This window comes from Paramormyrops kingsleyae, chromosome 1, assembly GCF_048594095.1.
Source record: "Paramormyrops kingsleyae isolate MSU_618 chromosome 1, PKINGS_0.4, whole genome shotgun sequence".
Lineage (NCBI taxonomy): Eukaryota > Metazoa > Chordata > Actinopteri > Osteoglossiformes > Mormyridae > Paramormyrops > Paramormyrops kingsleyae.
The window spans coordinates 36,602,987-36,616,769 of NC_132797.1; the positions used below are offsets into that span (position 1 = coordinate 36,602,987).

Here is a 13,783-nt window from a genome sequence, read left to right on the forward strand (position 1 = left end):
TATCCACCATCACCCCCAACCGGAATCGTAATATCCCCCCCCCGACACACGCAAGGATGGACTCATCACACACTACACACTGAACAAAACTGCAACAAGCCATGTTTGGACGGTATTTATTATAAACCCAGGAAATGCATCCCCTACAATCTGACGCTACATGCATCCTGTGCTTTCTCACTGCTGGGCAGCTCTCTGACGCAGTGATGCTGGGTGACTGCAGGCCCTGTTTACTGGCCTGCACTGGGTGTCCTGTAATTAAGTGAAGTTCAGCCTCCTTCAAGCAGCCTGCCCACTGATTGGCAGAGACAGTGGCGCACTCTCCCTCTCCCATGGCCGTGACCACACTGGCGCTTCCACAGCAACGGAGGAAACCAAACGCATTCTCTAATGACGGCTAGATAAGCGTCAATGAGTAAGTACAGGTTAATGTGACATGGAGGAGTGGCTGCAGTTCTGATATGTTAGTCACACAAATCAGCTGTTTTACGTGGTACGAGAGAAGGCACAAATGGCAAGATGGCTACAGCCTGGGATCCATATGGCCAAATACAGATTCTAATTTGATCACCTAATCCAGGGGGGGGGGGGGGGGGCTGGTGTGTATGCGGGTTTTCGCTGCAACTCCCTAAGTAGATTACTAATTAGAGGACTGATTGGCTGAAGAGACCTCACACCTGGGTTTGAACAGCTGACCTACAGGTTATCCCAGAAACCTGCATACACACCGGCCCTTTGCGGATAAGATTGGCCACCCCTGACCTAATCGCTTCCCATACGCGGATGACACACCTCCCCCAAGCCGAAGTCTTGCTGTAGGCTGGTGTTTATATCATTTTCAATCTAAAAGCTTTTTCGATGCAAATACAGTTCTAATGATTGTCTAGGTGTGTTCTGTAGGGTCCAGTGCAATCAAGGAGCCCTGACACATACTGGCAGTGGCTTTGTGTGCTGACGCATGTTCAAATTAGATATTTTCGCTAACATGCTCTCTTTCTCCGAAGCATTTCTATAAAGGGCTTTTTTTTTCCTGATGGCTTGTTCCCATAATTTGTTGGCAGGTGGGCTTAGGTAGGGTGAATGTGTGAAAGCACCTGATCACAGCTTGTCTGAAACAGTAAGTCATAGGGATGTTTCTTGTATTTTTTAGCAGGTGTAACTTCTTTTAAAAACAGGTGGAAGAGACTGTTTCCACATCACAGAGTGGCCAAGCATACAAGTTTCTCACCATGTGTACAAAATCAAAGTGATGCATTTGCCGAAAGGTGTGTATTGCTTCAAAAAAGCAACTACTGTATATCTACATCTTTGGGTCAAGAGTAGCTACTGGAATGAGGATTGGAGTCTTGGCTGTTTGTTGACTGACCCTACAGGTATGTCTGAAAACTTGGCACCAGCCCTAGACCAAAGCTGTCTAATTGTTGTTGCTTCTTTGAAACCAGAATTGTAGTTAAGGTTGTACATCAGCTGCTAAGGTTACTTTTCCCTTCACACCCTACTGTGCTGCCCTCATAGCTCACAGCAGAAATGCTCTCCCCAGGGGTCGAACCACAACTGAGGGTGCAGTGGCTCGTGTTGGTGCCCGCTGGTGGGTGTAATCGGAGGAGCCAGCATCCGGTCAGGAACAAGGGAAGCCCATCCCCGGCTCTGCTGTGATGCCACCACCGATTAAGGAGAGAGAAATGGGACGGCGACAGGTGATGCCCTTCCTGGCATGTGAAAGCCCTGGAGAGGGGTCTTCAGAGGATCTCTGATGTGATGGTAGATGTTCCTCTGGATGACTTGAGCTTCTGCTCAACTCTGCTGCTCAACTCATCTTTCTCCATCGGTGCCACTGCCTCCTTAGGGTGGGCCCTCCTCGTCAATGAAGCTGATGTGTTCCGTCTGAGTCCCCCACTCCTGCATCTCCATGGCCAGGCAACTGGCTTCCTGGCTGGGGGGGCCCTGCACGCCACTTCCGGGTTTCTGAGGCCAGAACGAGCTGACAGCAGCCTGCGCCTCTTTGAGAGAGTCCAGTGAGCTGGGGGAAAGGGGGGAGGGGTGGGGGCAGGATGGCGGGGTGCAAGGAGGGGGTGGGATCACAGGTGTGGAAAATGAGGAGGTGGGGCTGACCCGCTGCCGGTGGTTGCCGGGAGAGCTGTTGAGGGATGGGGGGGCAGAGCAGTGGCTGATGTGGGCCAGGGTCGAGTCCTGGGATGGCAGAGAGGGGTGAAAGACCCTGCCACTCAGATGGGAGAGGTGCCGGTCCTGGCGGGGGGAGAGGGACAGGGATGGGGAGGGAGATGAGGCGATTGACAAGGAGAAGGAGAGAGAGGGCGAGGTGGTCCGGGAGGCTGTGGGTCTCTCTTCCTGATGTCCATGTCCAGTAAGAGAAGACCCCCCCCCAGAGGTTTCTTCTCCAGACGATGCTGAAGTGGAGGGAGGGAGGCACTCGGAGCAGCCAAGCAGGGGCACATGTGCCTGCAGGGCGGCTTTCTGAGGCGCGGTGGAGGGCACCAGGCAGCCTGGCAGGTCTGCCCCACCGGTCTCCAGTCTGTCCATCAGAGAGCAGGACGCTGGCCGTGGCGAGCAGGGCGGGGCTGGGGGTGGGGCCACGGGGGGGCTTCCGACCGAAGGTGCACTGGCACTGCTGGGAGGCGGAGTCATAGCGGGCGTCAGGGCTGACAGGATGGGCTGGGAGCTGAGGAGGAGGAGGGGCCTCAGGAGACGTGTCATTTCCTGCAGTTCCAGGCTGAGCTTAGACACCTGTTGGGAAAGACTTCCCATCTGCAGAAGAGGGGGACACAGGACAAAGACTCACAGCCAGCACAAAGCTGCCCGCTTCCTGTCCTGCGCTTCTGTGTGCCGTTAATTTCCCAACTCCGCTGTCACCACAACATTCAAATGGAGGTTCCTCCATACTCCTCATCTCAAGTAAAATAAAATGTAGACGCCCTCTATAACTCCTTACTTATTTCTGAGCTTATCCTCAGTACACTAGGCACCTGGGTGTGGACGTTCATGGGACTGTGCTGCTGCGAGGGAGCCGGAATAAACCTGAACTGAACCTGAATTGACGAGTGGACATGGACTGAGGGACGGGCACCTTTCATTTTGGTCAAGTTGCCAGTTAGAAAATAAACCACGGCGATTTCATATATGTATTTCTATATACCTCACTGTAATGTGTTTTTTTTTATGAACATGGCCTGATTGTTCCTCTCCCCCCCTTCAGATCATACAGATCTCCACACACTGTTCTGCCCTCCCGGTGAGATAATAGCCTCGCCATCTCAATCTGTACTTTAAAATGGCTTTTACACCTTGGGTAAAATCTCCCGTATCACAGCATGTCTTGTCACTTCATTTGGCTAAAGCCCCGGTACTGATGTTCCTTCGCACCCAGCAGGCCAGCGTGTCTGATCTCAGCGCCTCATCTAATTGCAGTGCTTAATCTCCCTCTGCAGGCACTCTGTTACATTCAGCTGCCTGGCTGCAGTGGTCATTTCTAAAACAGCGGCTGCGAGTGGCCTTCAGGCGTGTGCTCGAACGGCTCGCTCACCTCTTGACTGAGCTTACTGATGCTCTGCCGAGTTTCCACGTGCTCCTGGCTCTCTGCACACGCAAACACACAACACGGGCTCGATGAGGGAGACACACCGCTCGCATGCTTCTGCCAATCTACTATCGGCTTCATTTTAGCCTACATATTTACGCTAATTCTACTGGGTGATGCATATAACAGACGAGACTGGGAGGCTAGATGCAAAGAATTACAAATGGAAATAATATTATAGCAGGGGATGTGGAACAGGATAGAGTGAGTGAGAGAAAGGAGAGTGGAAGCAGCAGAAGAACCGCCTCATTAGCCATATGGAGGAAATATGTGACAGATGCCAGACGTGACAGATGCCAGATATGTGACATGCCAGAATCTCTGCGCAGGTGTTAGAGGCTGTGGATGCTCTGCGTGCGGCGGCTCCCGGAGTCTGCATGAAGCTGAATGGCTGTACGTGTGGGTGTGAGCAGAAGGTGGTGCGTGACCGCTGGGGTACCTGGAGCAGGGGAAGCGGGTCTGCTCTGGGCCAGGCTGGTGCTGAACTCGAACTTCTGCGCTGAGCTGGGATTGCCTTCTGTTTCGATGCCATCCACAAATCTGCCATGACAGTGAGGGTAAAAGAGGGCAGTGGAAAAAGGAATTTTACTCAGAGGAAAGAGTAGTGGAAAAGAACTGCAAAGAGGAACTGTATATAGAGAAAAGAATGACAAAGACATATGGGGGAAAAAATCTTTCTTGTCTGGGCTTTTTTGTGTTTTTATATTAAATTTAAGCACATTTGTCCATTATGAATACTTATCAAACAGAAACACCCACGATGAACCGTACGTCAGCTGTTCTGATTAATGAAGGAAAATTTTATGAAGTGTCTCACTTTGATTTCTGAATTCAGCCTTTAATGCATCAGTAGACTGTAATTAAACACAATCAGTGCACAATAGCCTGTTCCTTTATGTCCCACACCTTCCCCCTGCCGATAATCGCAGGCCTGGTTGCTATGGCAGCTGGACAGGGAGGTTTGAAGTGCAAAAATATCACAATTCTTAATATGACCACCAGATGGCAATGTGGGATCTAGCGAAAAAATGATCGGTCCACTGTGGTCTGGGAAATAACTGATATAACTCAGGTCCATGTCTTTAGACTTTAATGGCCTCCGTGATAATGCACGGATACAATTTAAAAATAAAACAATTTACAGAGCTCTTCAAAATGATCACATTAAATGTAGATTAATGGATGCAATGAAAAACTTTATTCATAATCTCTCCTTCCATCTTGCAATTTCCTGCGTAGGGCTGTGAGAGGTATTCAGAGTATTTCCTAATAAACAAATAATTGCCAGTACTGACTTCATTTTCTCTGTTTGTGGGAGGAACTGTTGGCAACTAGATAAAGGCAAACGTGCCAGTTAAGCCTGGTCTTTGGCTGCCTTTATAATGTTATAATTTCTTATCATTTCATCTGTCTCCCATAACTGCTGATCCAGTGAGATGAGCTTGAAAGATTATTATTTTCAGTTTACCTGTAACAATACTGCTTATCTTATCTCTTGTAGAAAGATGCTCATTCACTTCCAGTGCCCTCCATCCAGGTGAGAATGACTTTCTGTCCAGCTTACATGAGAGCTTCAGATCTTCTTGTAGTTTTGCTCCGTAAAGCCTATGCTAAGGCTTCTATTACTCCTAGGCACAGCAAAGGCCCGGCGTTCATACACCCGCTGTTCTGCCATGTTCTCATGCCCCTTTTGGCCTTTGAGGTCACATGATGAGAATAATCGCTGCCATTTTTATCACCGACCCGGTCAATAATTTCTTCAGGACACCCAGATGGTCGTCACCCAACAGCAATTTGGCAGTATGACATGGAGCCGAACCAAGGAAGCACAGGGCAAAAGCCAGAGACACCCTCTATGGGATACCCAGTGTGTTGCATGGCATTAATATACACATTCAGTGTAATGCAGTTGTGCGTTAGCTCTGCTTCCCTTCTTAAAAACCACAGGCTACACTGATAAGGCTCATTGACTTATTGGAACAGTCATTAGGATTCATGTGACTTCAGCCAGTGTTTCAGGTGTACATCGGGAGTTAATCTTTATTTTACAGGAGTGTCTTCTGTGTTTGTTCAGCTTTAGGGTCGTTGGTATTTCCAGCATTTACAATGTTTCCCAAGACACCGAAAGTATGAAAGGCGTTACCGGTTATTCTCCTTACCGGGGGCTGAGCTCTGGGGGGGCACTAGCGAGGCTGACCAGGGGGATCTGCAGGGTGTTGCTCTTGGCCTGTTCGCGGAATGGGCGGGGCGGCAGCAGCGGGGAGCGCAGGGGTGAGCTGAGTCCGCGGGCGAGGCGCAGCGGGGAGCGAGGGGCCCGCGGACAGGGGGAGCGCTCAGCTTCATCGCCCTCTTCGTCCTCCTGGATGGAGGGCAGCTTCTTCACTAACCCGCCGTTGCTCTCCCAGTCCACCTGGGGTAGATGGGTGAGGTGTGCAGGGCAGGAAAGGGGAAGAAAAGGCGGTGAGTGAAAGTGAGGACAGGAAAGTAAGAGGATGGCAGCTGCCAGGTTAGCAGGGTCTTTAATAATATATCATGATACACACACACACACAAGCCAGAAGAAAAATACATCAAATATTTAAGTTTTAGATTAAATATGATCAGCGGGCTCAGGCCAGTTGTTCTTTTGCTCTTCTGCACACATTTCATTTTGCTCCTTCCCCCTGCAGCCTTAATGCCTAAATAAAATATGACCTGCTGATTGGCATCTAAGACCAATTAAGGAAGTGGAAATAAACAGAGGGAATTAACATGCAGATCAGCCGGAGTGGCGCAGAGGCGGGGCCCGGGACTGTCCAGGCTGGAGCAGCGCGGAAAGCCAGCAGAAAGCCATGCAAAGCAGCAGACGAGGGACAGCAAGCTGCCATACGATCCGTCAGTCATAGATTATAAACATAAGATACGGCCGCTATCATCTCCTGTTCCTAACCTCACTTGGGACAAAAGCACCTGCTAAATGCTACAACTGCGTCTCCTGAATGGATAAATGCAAACCTCATCTCCTGCGTATCACGGGCATATTTATTCTCAGTATATTTCCTCTCGGTATATTTCTCTCCTGTGTCTCCTCTGAATACAGATCCCATTTCTCATTTTCACTGGAGCTGCCTCTTCCTGCCCCCCCCCCCCCCAGCAGTAGTATATTTTTAGCACTCATTGCCCAATCTTAAGGCACCCTGTGTGTCTGCAACACTCACGTGTCTTGGTTGACATGCCTCAGCATAAATCAATGCTCTCTTGTGTGTGTGTGTTATGTGGAAATATTACAAATGACCAAATAAAAACCTATTAGTTTGACATGGGAATCTCAATTTTATAAAAGTCTGTGATTGCAATCAAAAAACTAAAAATGCCACAAGTCTTGTATTTTGTTTGCTTACTTATGATTATGGGTAGGTGTAAGGATTTTATAGTTGGGATTAGGGTTATGCTCATAGAAATGAATGGGGAGTCCCGACAAAAATAAAAAATGTGTGTTTGTGAATATGCTTGTGTGTCTCAGTGTGACAGGTTAGGGACACGCTGCAGTATTTATCTGTGGACCGTCGGGGGGTCCCCTAGGACAGGTTAGGGACATGCTGCAGTATATATGCGTGGACCCTCGGGGGGTCCCCGAGGACAGGTTAGGGACGCGCTGCAGTATTTATCTGTGGACCGTCGGGGGGTCCCCGAGGACAGGTTAGGGACGCGCTGCAGTATTTATCTGTGGACCGTCGGGGGGTCCCCTAGGACAGGTTAGGGACATGCTGCAGTATATATGCGTGGACCCTCGGGGGGTCCCCGAGGACAGGTTAGGGACACGCTGCAGTATATATGTGTGCACCGTCGGGGGGGGCCCCGAGGACAGCTTAGGGACACGCTGCAGTATATATGCGGGGACAGTCGGGGGGTCCCCGAGGACAGGTTAGGGACACGCTGCAGTATTTATCTGTGGACCGTCGGGGGGTCCCCGAGGACAGGTTAGGGACACGCTGCAGTATATATGCGTGGACCCTCGGGGGGTCCCCGAGGACAGGTTAGGGACACGCTGCAGTATATATGCGTGGACCCTCGGGGGGTCCCCGAGGACAGGTTAGGGACACGCTGCAGTATATATGTGTGCACCGTCGGGGGGGCCCCGAGGACAGGTTAGGGACACGCTGCAGTATATATGCGGGGACAGTCGGGGGGTCCCCGAGGACAGGTTAGGGACACGCTGCAGTATATATGCGGGGACAGTCGGGGGGTCCCCGAGGACAGGTTAGGGACACGCTGCAGTGTACATGCGGGGACCGTCGGGGGGTCCCCGAGGACAGGTTAGGGACACGCTGCAGTATATATGCGTGGACAGTCGGGGGGTCCCCGAGGACAGGTTAGGGACACGCTGCAGTGTACATGCGGGGACCGTCGGGGGGTCCCCGAGGACAGGTTAGGGACACGCTGCAGTATATATGCGTGGACCCTCGGGGGGCCCCGAGGACAGGTTAGGGACACGCTGCAGTATATATGCGTGGACAGTCGGGGGGTCCCCTAGGACAGGTTAGGGACACGCTGCAGTATATATGCGTGGACAGTTGTGGGGTCTCCGAGGACAGGTTAGGGACACGCTGCAGTGTACATGCGGGGACCGTCGGGGGGTCCCCGAGGACAGGTTAGGGACACGCTGCAGTGTACATGCGGGAACCGTCGGGGGGTCCCCGAGGACAGGTTAGGGACGCGCTGCAGTATATATGCGTGGACAGTCGGGGGGTCCCCGAGGACAGGTTAGGGACACGCTGCAGTATATATGCGTGGACAGTCGGGGGGTCCCCGAGGACAGGTTAGGGACACGCTGCAGTATATATGCGTGGACAGTCGGGGGGTCCCCGAGGACAGGTTAGGGACACGCTGCAGTGTACATGCAGGGACCGTCGGGGGGTCCCCGAGGACAGGTTAGGGACACGCTGCAGTATATATGCGTGGACAGTCGGGGGGTCCCCGAGGACAGGTTAGGGACACGCTGCAGTGTACATGCGGGGACCGTCGGGGGGTCCCCGAGGACAGGTTAGGGACACGCTGCAGTATATATGCGGGGACCGTCAGGGGGTCCCCGAGGACAGGTTAGGGACACGCTGCAGTATATATGTGTGGACCGTCGGGGGGTCCCCGAGGACAGGTTAGGGACACGCTGCAGTGTACATGCGGGGACCGTCGGGGGGTCCCCGAGGACAGGTTAGGGACACGCTGCAGTATATATGCGTGGACAGTCGGGGGGTCCCCGAGGACAGGTTAGGGACACGCTGCAGTATATATGCGTGGACAGTCGGGGGGTCCCCGAGGACAGGTTAGGGACACGCTGCAGTATATATGCGGGGACCGTCGGGGGGTCCCCGAGGACAGGTTAGGGACACGCTGCAGTATATATGCGGGGACCGTCGGGGGGTCCCCGAGGACAGGTTAGGGACACGCTGCAGTATATATGCGGGGACCGTCGGGGGGTCCCCGAGGACAGGTTAGGGACGCGCTGCAGTATATATGCGTGGACAGTCGGGGGGTCCCCGAGGACAGGTTAGGGACACGCTGCAGTGTACATGCGGGGACCGTCGGGGGGTCCCCGAGGACAGGTTAGGGACACGCTGCAGTATATATGCGGGGACCGTCAGGGGGTCCCCGAGGACAGGTTAGGGACACGCTGCAGTATATATGTGTGGACCGTCGGGGGGTCCCCGAGGACAGGTTAGGGACACGCTGCAGTGTACATGCGGGGACCGTCGGGGGGTCCCCGAGGACAGGTTAGGGACACGCTGCAGTATATATGCGTGGACAGTTGGGGGGTCCCCGAGGACAGGTTAGGGACACGCTGCAGTGTACATGCGGGGACCGTCGGGGGGTCCCCGAGGACAGGTTAGGGACACGCTGCAGTATATATGCGGGGACCGTCGGGGGGTCCCCGAGGACAGGTTAGGGACACGCTGCAGTATATATGCGGGGACCGTCGGGGGGTCCCAGAGGACAGGTTAGGGACACGCTGCAGTATATATGCGGGGACCGTCGGGGGGTCCCCGAGGACAGGTTAGGGACACGCTGCAGTGTACATGCGGGGACCGTCGGGGGGTCCCCGAAGACAGGTTAGGGACACGCTGCAGTATATATGCGGGGACCGTCGGGGGGTCCCCGAGGACAGGTTAGGGACACGCTGCAGTATATATGTGTGGACCGTCGGGGGGTCCCCGAGGACAGGTTAGGGACACGCTGCAGTATATATGTGTGGACCGTCGGGGGGTCCCCGAGGACAGGTTAGGGACACGCTGCAGTGTACATGCGGGGACCGTCGGGGGGTCCCCGAGGACAGGTTAGGGACACGCTGCAGTATATATGCGGGGACCGTCGGGGGGTCCCAGAGGACAGGTTAGGGACACGCTGCAGTATATATGCGGGGACCGTCGGGGGGTCCCAGAGGACAGGTTAGGGACACGCTGCAGTATATATGCGGGGACCGTCGGGGGGTCCCAGAGGACAGGTTAGGGACACGCTGCAGTATATATGCGGGGACCGTCGGGGGGTCCCCGAGGACAGGTTAGGGACACGCTGCAGTGTACATGCGGGGACCGTCGGGGGGTCCCCGAGGACAGGTTAGGGGCACGCTGCAGTATATATGCGGGGACCGTCAGGGGGTCCCCGAGGACAGGTTAGGGACACGCTGCAGTATATATGCGGGGACCGTCGGGGGGTCCCAGAGGACAGGTTAGGGACACGCTGCAGTATATATGTGTGTATATGTGTACTGCTCTGCACTGCTGTGCGTAAGCGTGCTGTGAGCATGGTCCCTAAAGAGCTCTTTGTCTCCCTCTCAAAATAATATATAATATTTGCCTGCTCTTCACCTCCCTCCCTGAGTCCTCTACTGTTCATCTCAGGTAAAGCCTCCTGTCAATAAACAGTGGTGATACTGAATAAACACCAGCTCTGACTAGCCCTTTGTGCAGCAGAGAATGCCTGTCACCATTCAGGGATTCCTAATCATGTTTGCCGGCACCGTATACCGTGGCTGTTAATTAAAATGTAAGAGTGGGGGGGGGGAGGATTTCCGGGCTCTCATCTCCGCACTTCAGCTCTTCGGCGAGGAATCGGGGACGGAGGGTGGGTCTCTGGCTGGAGCGGCAGGCGGGAGGAGCGAGGAGAGGTTTCCCGGCTCCTCGTCTCTCCTTCTGTTCTCCCCCGACACAGAGCTATTTATATCTGTCAGCATCTAATCTTAGGTTGCGCAGCAGGAGGGGGAGGCACACGGGTGGTCGGGGGGGCAGCCCCAGCCTCCCTCGCTGCTATTCTTAGCAAGGCGAGCATGTCCACAGCAGCCGGGGGCTGCTATTCCTGGCAGTGGGAGAGCGAGTGAGCGTGTGTGTGTGTGCTCGCGCTTGACTGTCAGACAGAAAGTGACAAAGTCTAATAATGTATGTGCTACTGATCTATCGCAGGACACCTAGACTCCACTATAATTTGCCTAAGATTCATTGCTGGTACCCCCATGTTACTCACGTCGGCCCCGTGGCCCTCGCGCAGGTTGTAGGTGAGGTCGTGCTGGATCTCACTGACAAACTTCTGGGCGTATTCAGGATACAGGCGCAGCACCTCGCGCAGCCCCCTCAGGCTGATGTACTGCAGGTCGCAGTAGGTGAGCGCCTTCACATTGGCGTTGGTCTTTATCACCTGCTCCTTCATCAGCGAGTCGGAGCCAATCAGGTCGCCCTTGCCTGGGGGGATGCAGACACCACTCATCAGTCAGGTCGGCTCAGCCAGGCACAGATTTACAAGCAGAGGGCCAGAAGCTCTGCCTCCTACATGCAGACATGCGTGTCAATCTGGCTGCAAGAGCAGGATTCTTCCACTTGAATGCATAGACCTTGTGGTGAAAATGGTATATTTAGACACATTACAAGACAGATGTTACAGGGCTGTTTAAGAAAGAAGCATAAAACGACACACGGGTGATTCAGGAGTCTCTCGGAGCCAGACAACATGTTCTGTATGATGTTTGATGAGATGCTGCATGATGTTCTGAGTGTTTATGAAAACGTGGCAGCATCCTGTTGCTTATATTCTCTGATTTCACTGAATCATACGTTCACGCACATTTCGCTGGCAATCGCGCCAAAAATCAATATGCGACTTTAAATTGACATTCGTTTTAAATTGCACTGCTTTACTTAACACGGGGGCAGCGTGTGGCTCAGTGGGCTAAGCCGTGTGCCTGTAATCACAAGGTCGCCGGTTCAAGCCCAGCCTCAGCACATCTGCGGGTCCTTGAGCAAGACCCTCAATCCCCAGCTCCCTGGGCGCCACTACGGGTGGCTGCCCTTCACGGACAGCTTGCTCTACAAAGAGCAAGTTGAGGGAGGCGTAAAAACAATTTCCCCACGGGGATCAATAAAGTATCAATTATTATTATTATTATTATTATTAATCATGAAAACACCGGCATGACACAGGCATGCAGAGATTCACAGAGGGTCGGACCTTAAATAGTCTTTGTTTAATGAAAAAACCTCACACACGCACCGCAGAAGATGCCTCCATTTTGGTCTATAGAGGAAGACGGTGAGAAGAGGCCCAGATGGTGCCACAAGGGGAGGAGTAAGAGAGCTGTGATTTACACGCAGGCAGTGGGGGGGGGAATCGCGCAATGGGCCCGGCTGCAGAATTCAGCATTACACAACTATCCCCATCAGCGCTGAAGGACGAACAAGATGGACCAGATAATTCATCACTGATTCGATCTGTAAGGGATCCACCCGTTTAAATCACACAGGTGGTGACAGAGGCTGTATGTCGCTGCCATGTTTCATTCTGGTGTTTTTTCATTCCCTGTTTTCAGTATTTCTAACAAACAGATCAATGAGCTTCCAGTTTGTCCTGCCAGGATCAATCATATCAATTATTCATAATATTTAATTATGCAGGGTGGATGAATTCTTAAACAGGAAAAGCACGCGGTTCTGCAGTGCGGCACAGCAATCAGCACTGCAAATTAATGTGACATCTGTAAATGCTGCAGGCAGCACAACTTCTGCACCTGTGAGATTTTGTGTCTACAGTGTAGTATTGAAGTACTGAGTGCAAAAATCCAAATTCATTATTCACCCAGAGAGCTACATTGTAACCATGGAGCCCATTAAAATATCAATTTAATGTCCTCCTATGGTATCAGACCATTTGCATTTTTGATGCTCACTGTGGTTGTAAAATTATTTGAAGTCTACCCTTAGGAGATAAGATTTAAATTACATATAAAGAAAGGAAGGCTGTAGGATATGAAACGTGGAACAATCTTAGAAAAGGAATATTGAGATCAAAATATCTGAAGAATGCACTGTGGCTTGCTGGCTCTACACATCACACTATACAGTCACATCCCTGATCAAATTTAAATTATATCCAATGTGGTGCCGTTTTGACAGCAACGAGCTTCTCTTGCCACTTGCAAATGTTATGTTTGAGATGTCACTGCATTAATGCTGGATCGAAAACATGCTGGATACTGGAAACTGGATAGGAAGTCAAATACCAGTACTGATACCAACGCGGGAACAAGCCCCCTCATCTGCCTCTACAATCCCCCTACCACCTCAAAAATGTGCATACATGGATATAAAGAGGAATCAAATATGTAGCAGAGATTTTTTGAGTAGCATGCAAATGCTAAGGCAACCAAGGGAAACCCAGTCAGACAGAGAACGGTGCCAATCACACTGCCTCTGTTGTATGAGATACAGGTTATTATTGCAAACAATGAAGGAAGCAGATGGATTAAATCATTTATGCTCAATTAAGGTCACTGCATGGCTGTCAGTCATGAGAGCAACGTGTGTGTAAACACAACCCTCTTATTAATGGCAGCAGAAGGAGAGAGGGAAGAAGAGAAAAAAGAGAAGGTGGGGAGAGACGGATGGGGGAAAGTCAGGGGAGAAGAGCAAAGTGAGGAGGAGAAGCTTAGCTTGTCCAACTTGTGGACGACAAAAACACACATTAAAGATCCAACAAATTAGCTGATTTAAGGTTCTGATTTGAGTTTGTAGTGGGAGATTTGGGAACAAGAATATAGATCCATTCAAGACACCTTCAGGAAGCAAAAGCAGGGTGCCAGCTGACATCACCAGATGCCTGGATCAATTCCCTGTGAAATGCTTCTGTTTGATGGGGCATGATGTAAATCAGCCAATTACTGAGCTGGGG

General features: G+C 51.9%; 1 protein-coding gene across 1 annotated transcript in view; it reads right to left on the reverse strand.

The window, feature by feature from the left end:
- Positions 1-100: 100 nt before the first annotated feature.
- Positions 101-13,783, reverse strand: part of kcnh3 (potassium voltage-gated channel, subfamily H (eag-related), member 3) — a 95,576-nt gene continuing 81,893 nt past the window's right edge. The window contains exons 11-15 of the mRNA XM_072715068.1: positions 11,090-11,304; positions 5,755-6,005; positions 4,035-4,135; positions 3,542-3,594; positions 101-2,766 (exon numbers count right to left, since the gene is read on the reverse strand). Of these exons, the coding sequence (XP_072571169.1) occupies positions 1,843-2,766; positions 3,542-3,594; positions 4,035-4,135; positions 5,755-6,005; positions 11,090-11,304 (1,544 nt within the window). The 3' untranslated portion in view covers positions 101-1,842. The remainder of the gene's footprint in view (positions 2,767-3,541; positions 3,595-4,034; positions 4,136-5,754; positions 6,006-11,089; positions 11,305-13,783) is intronic.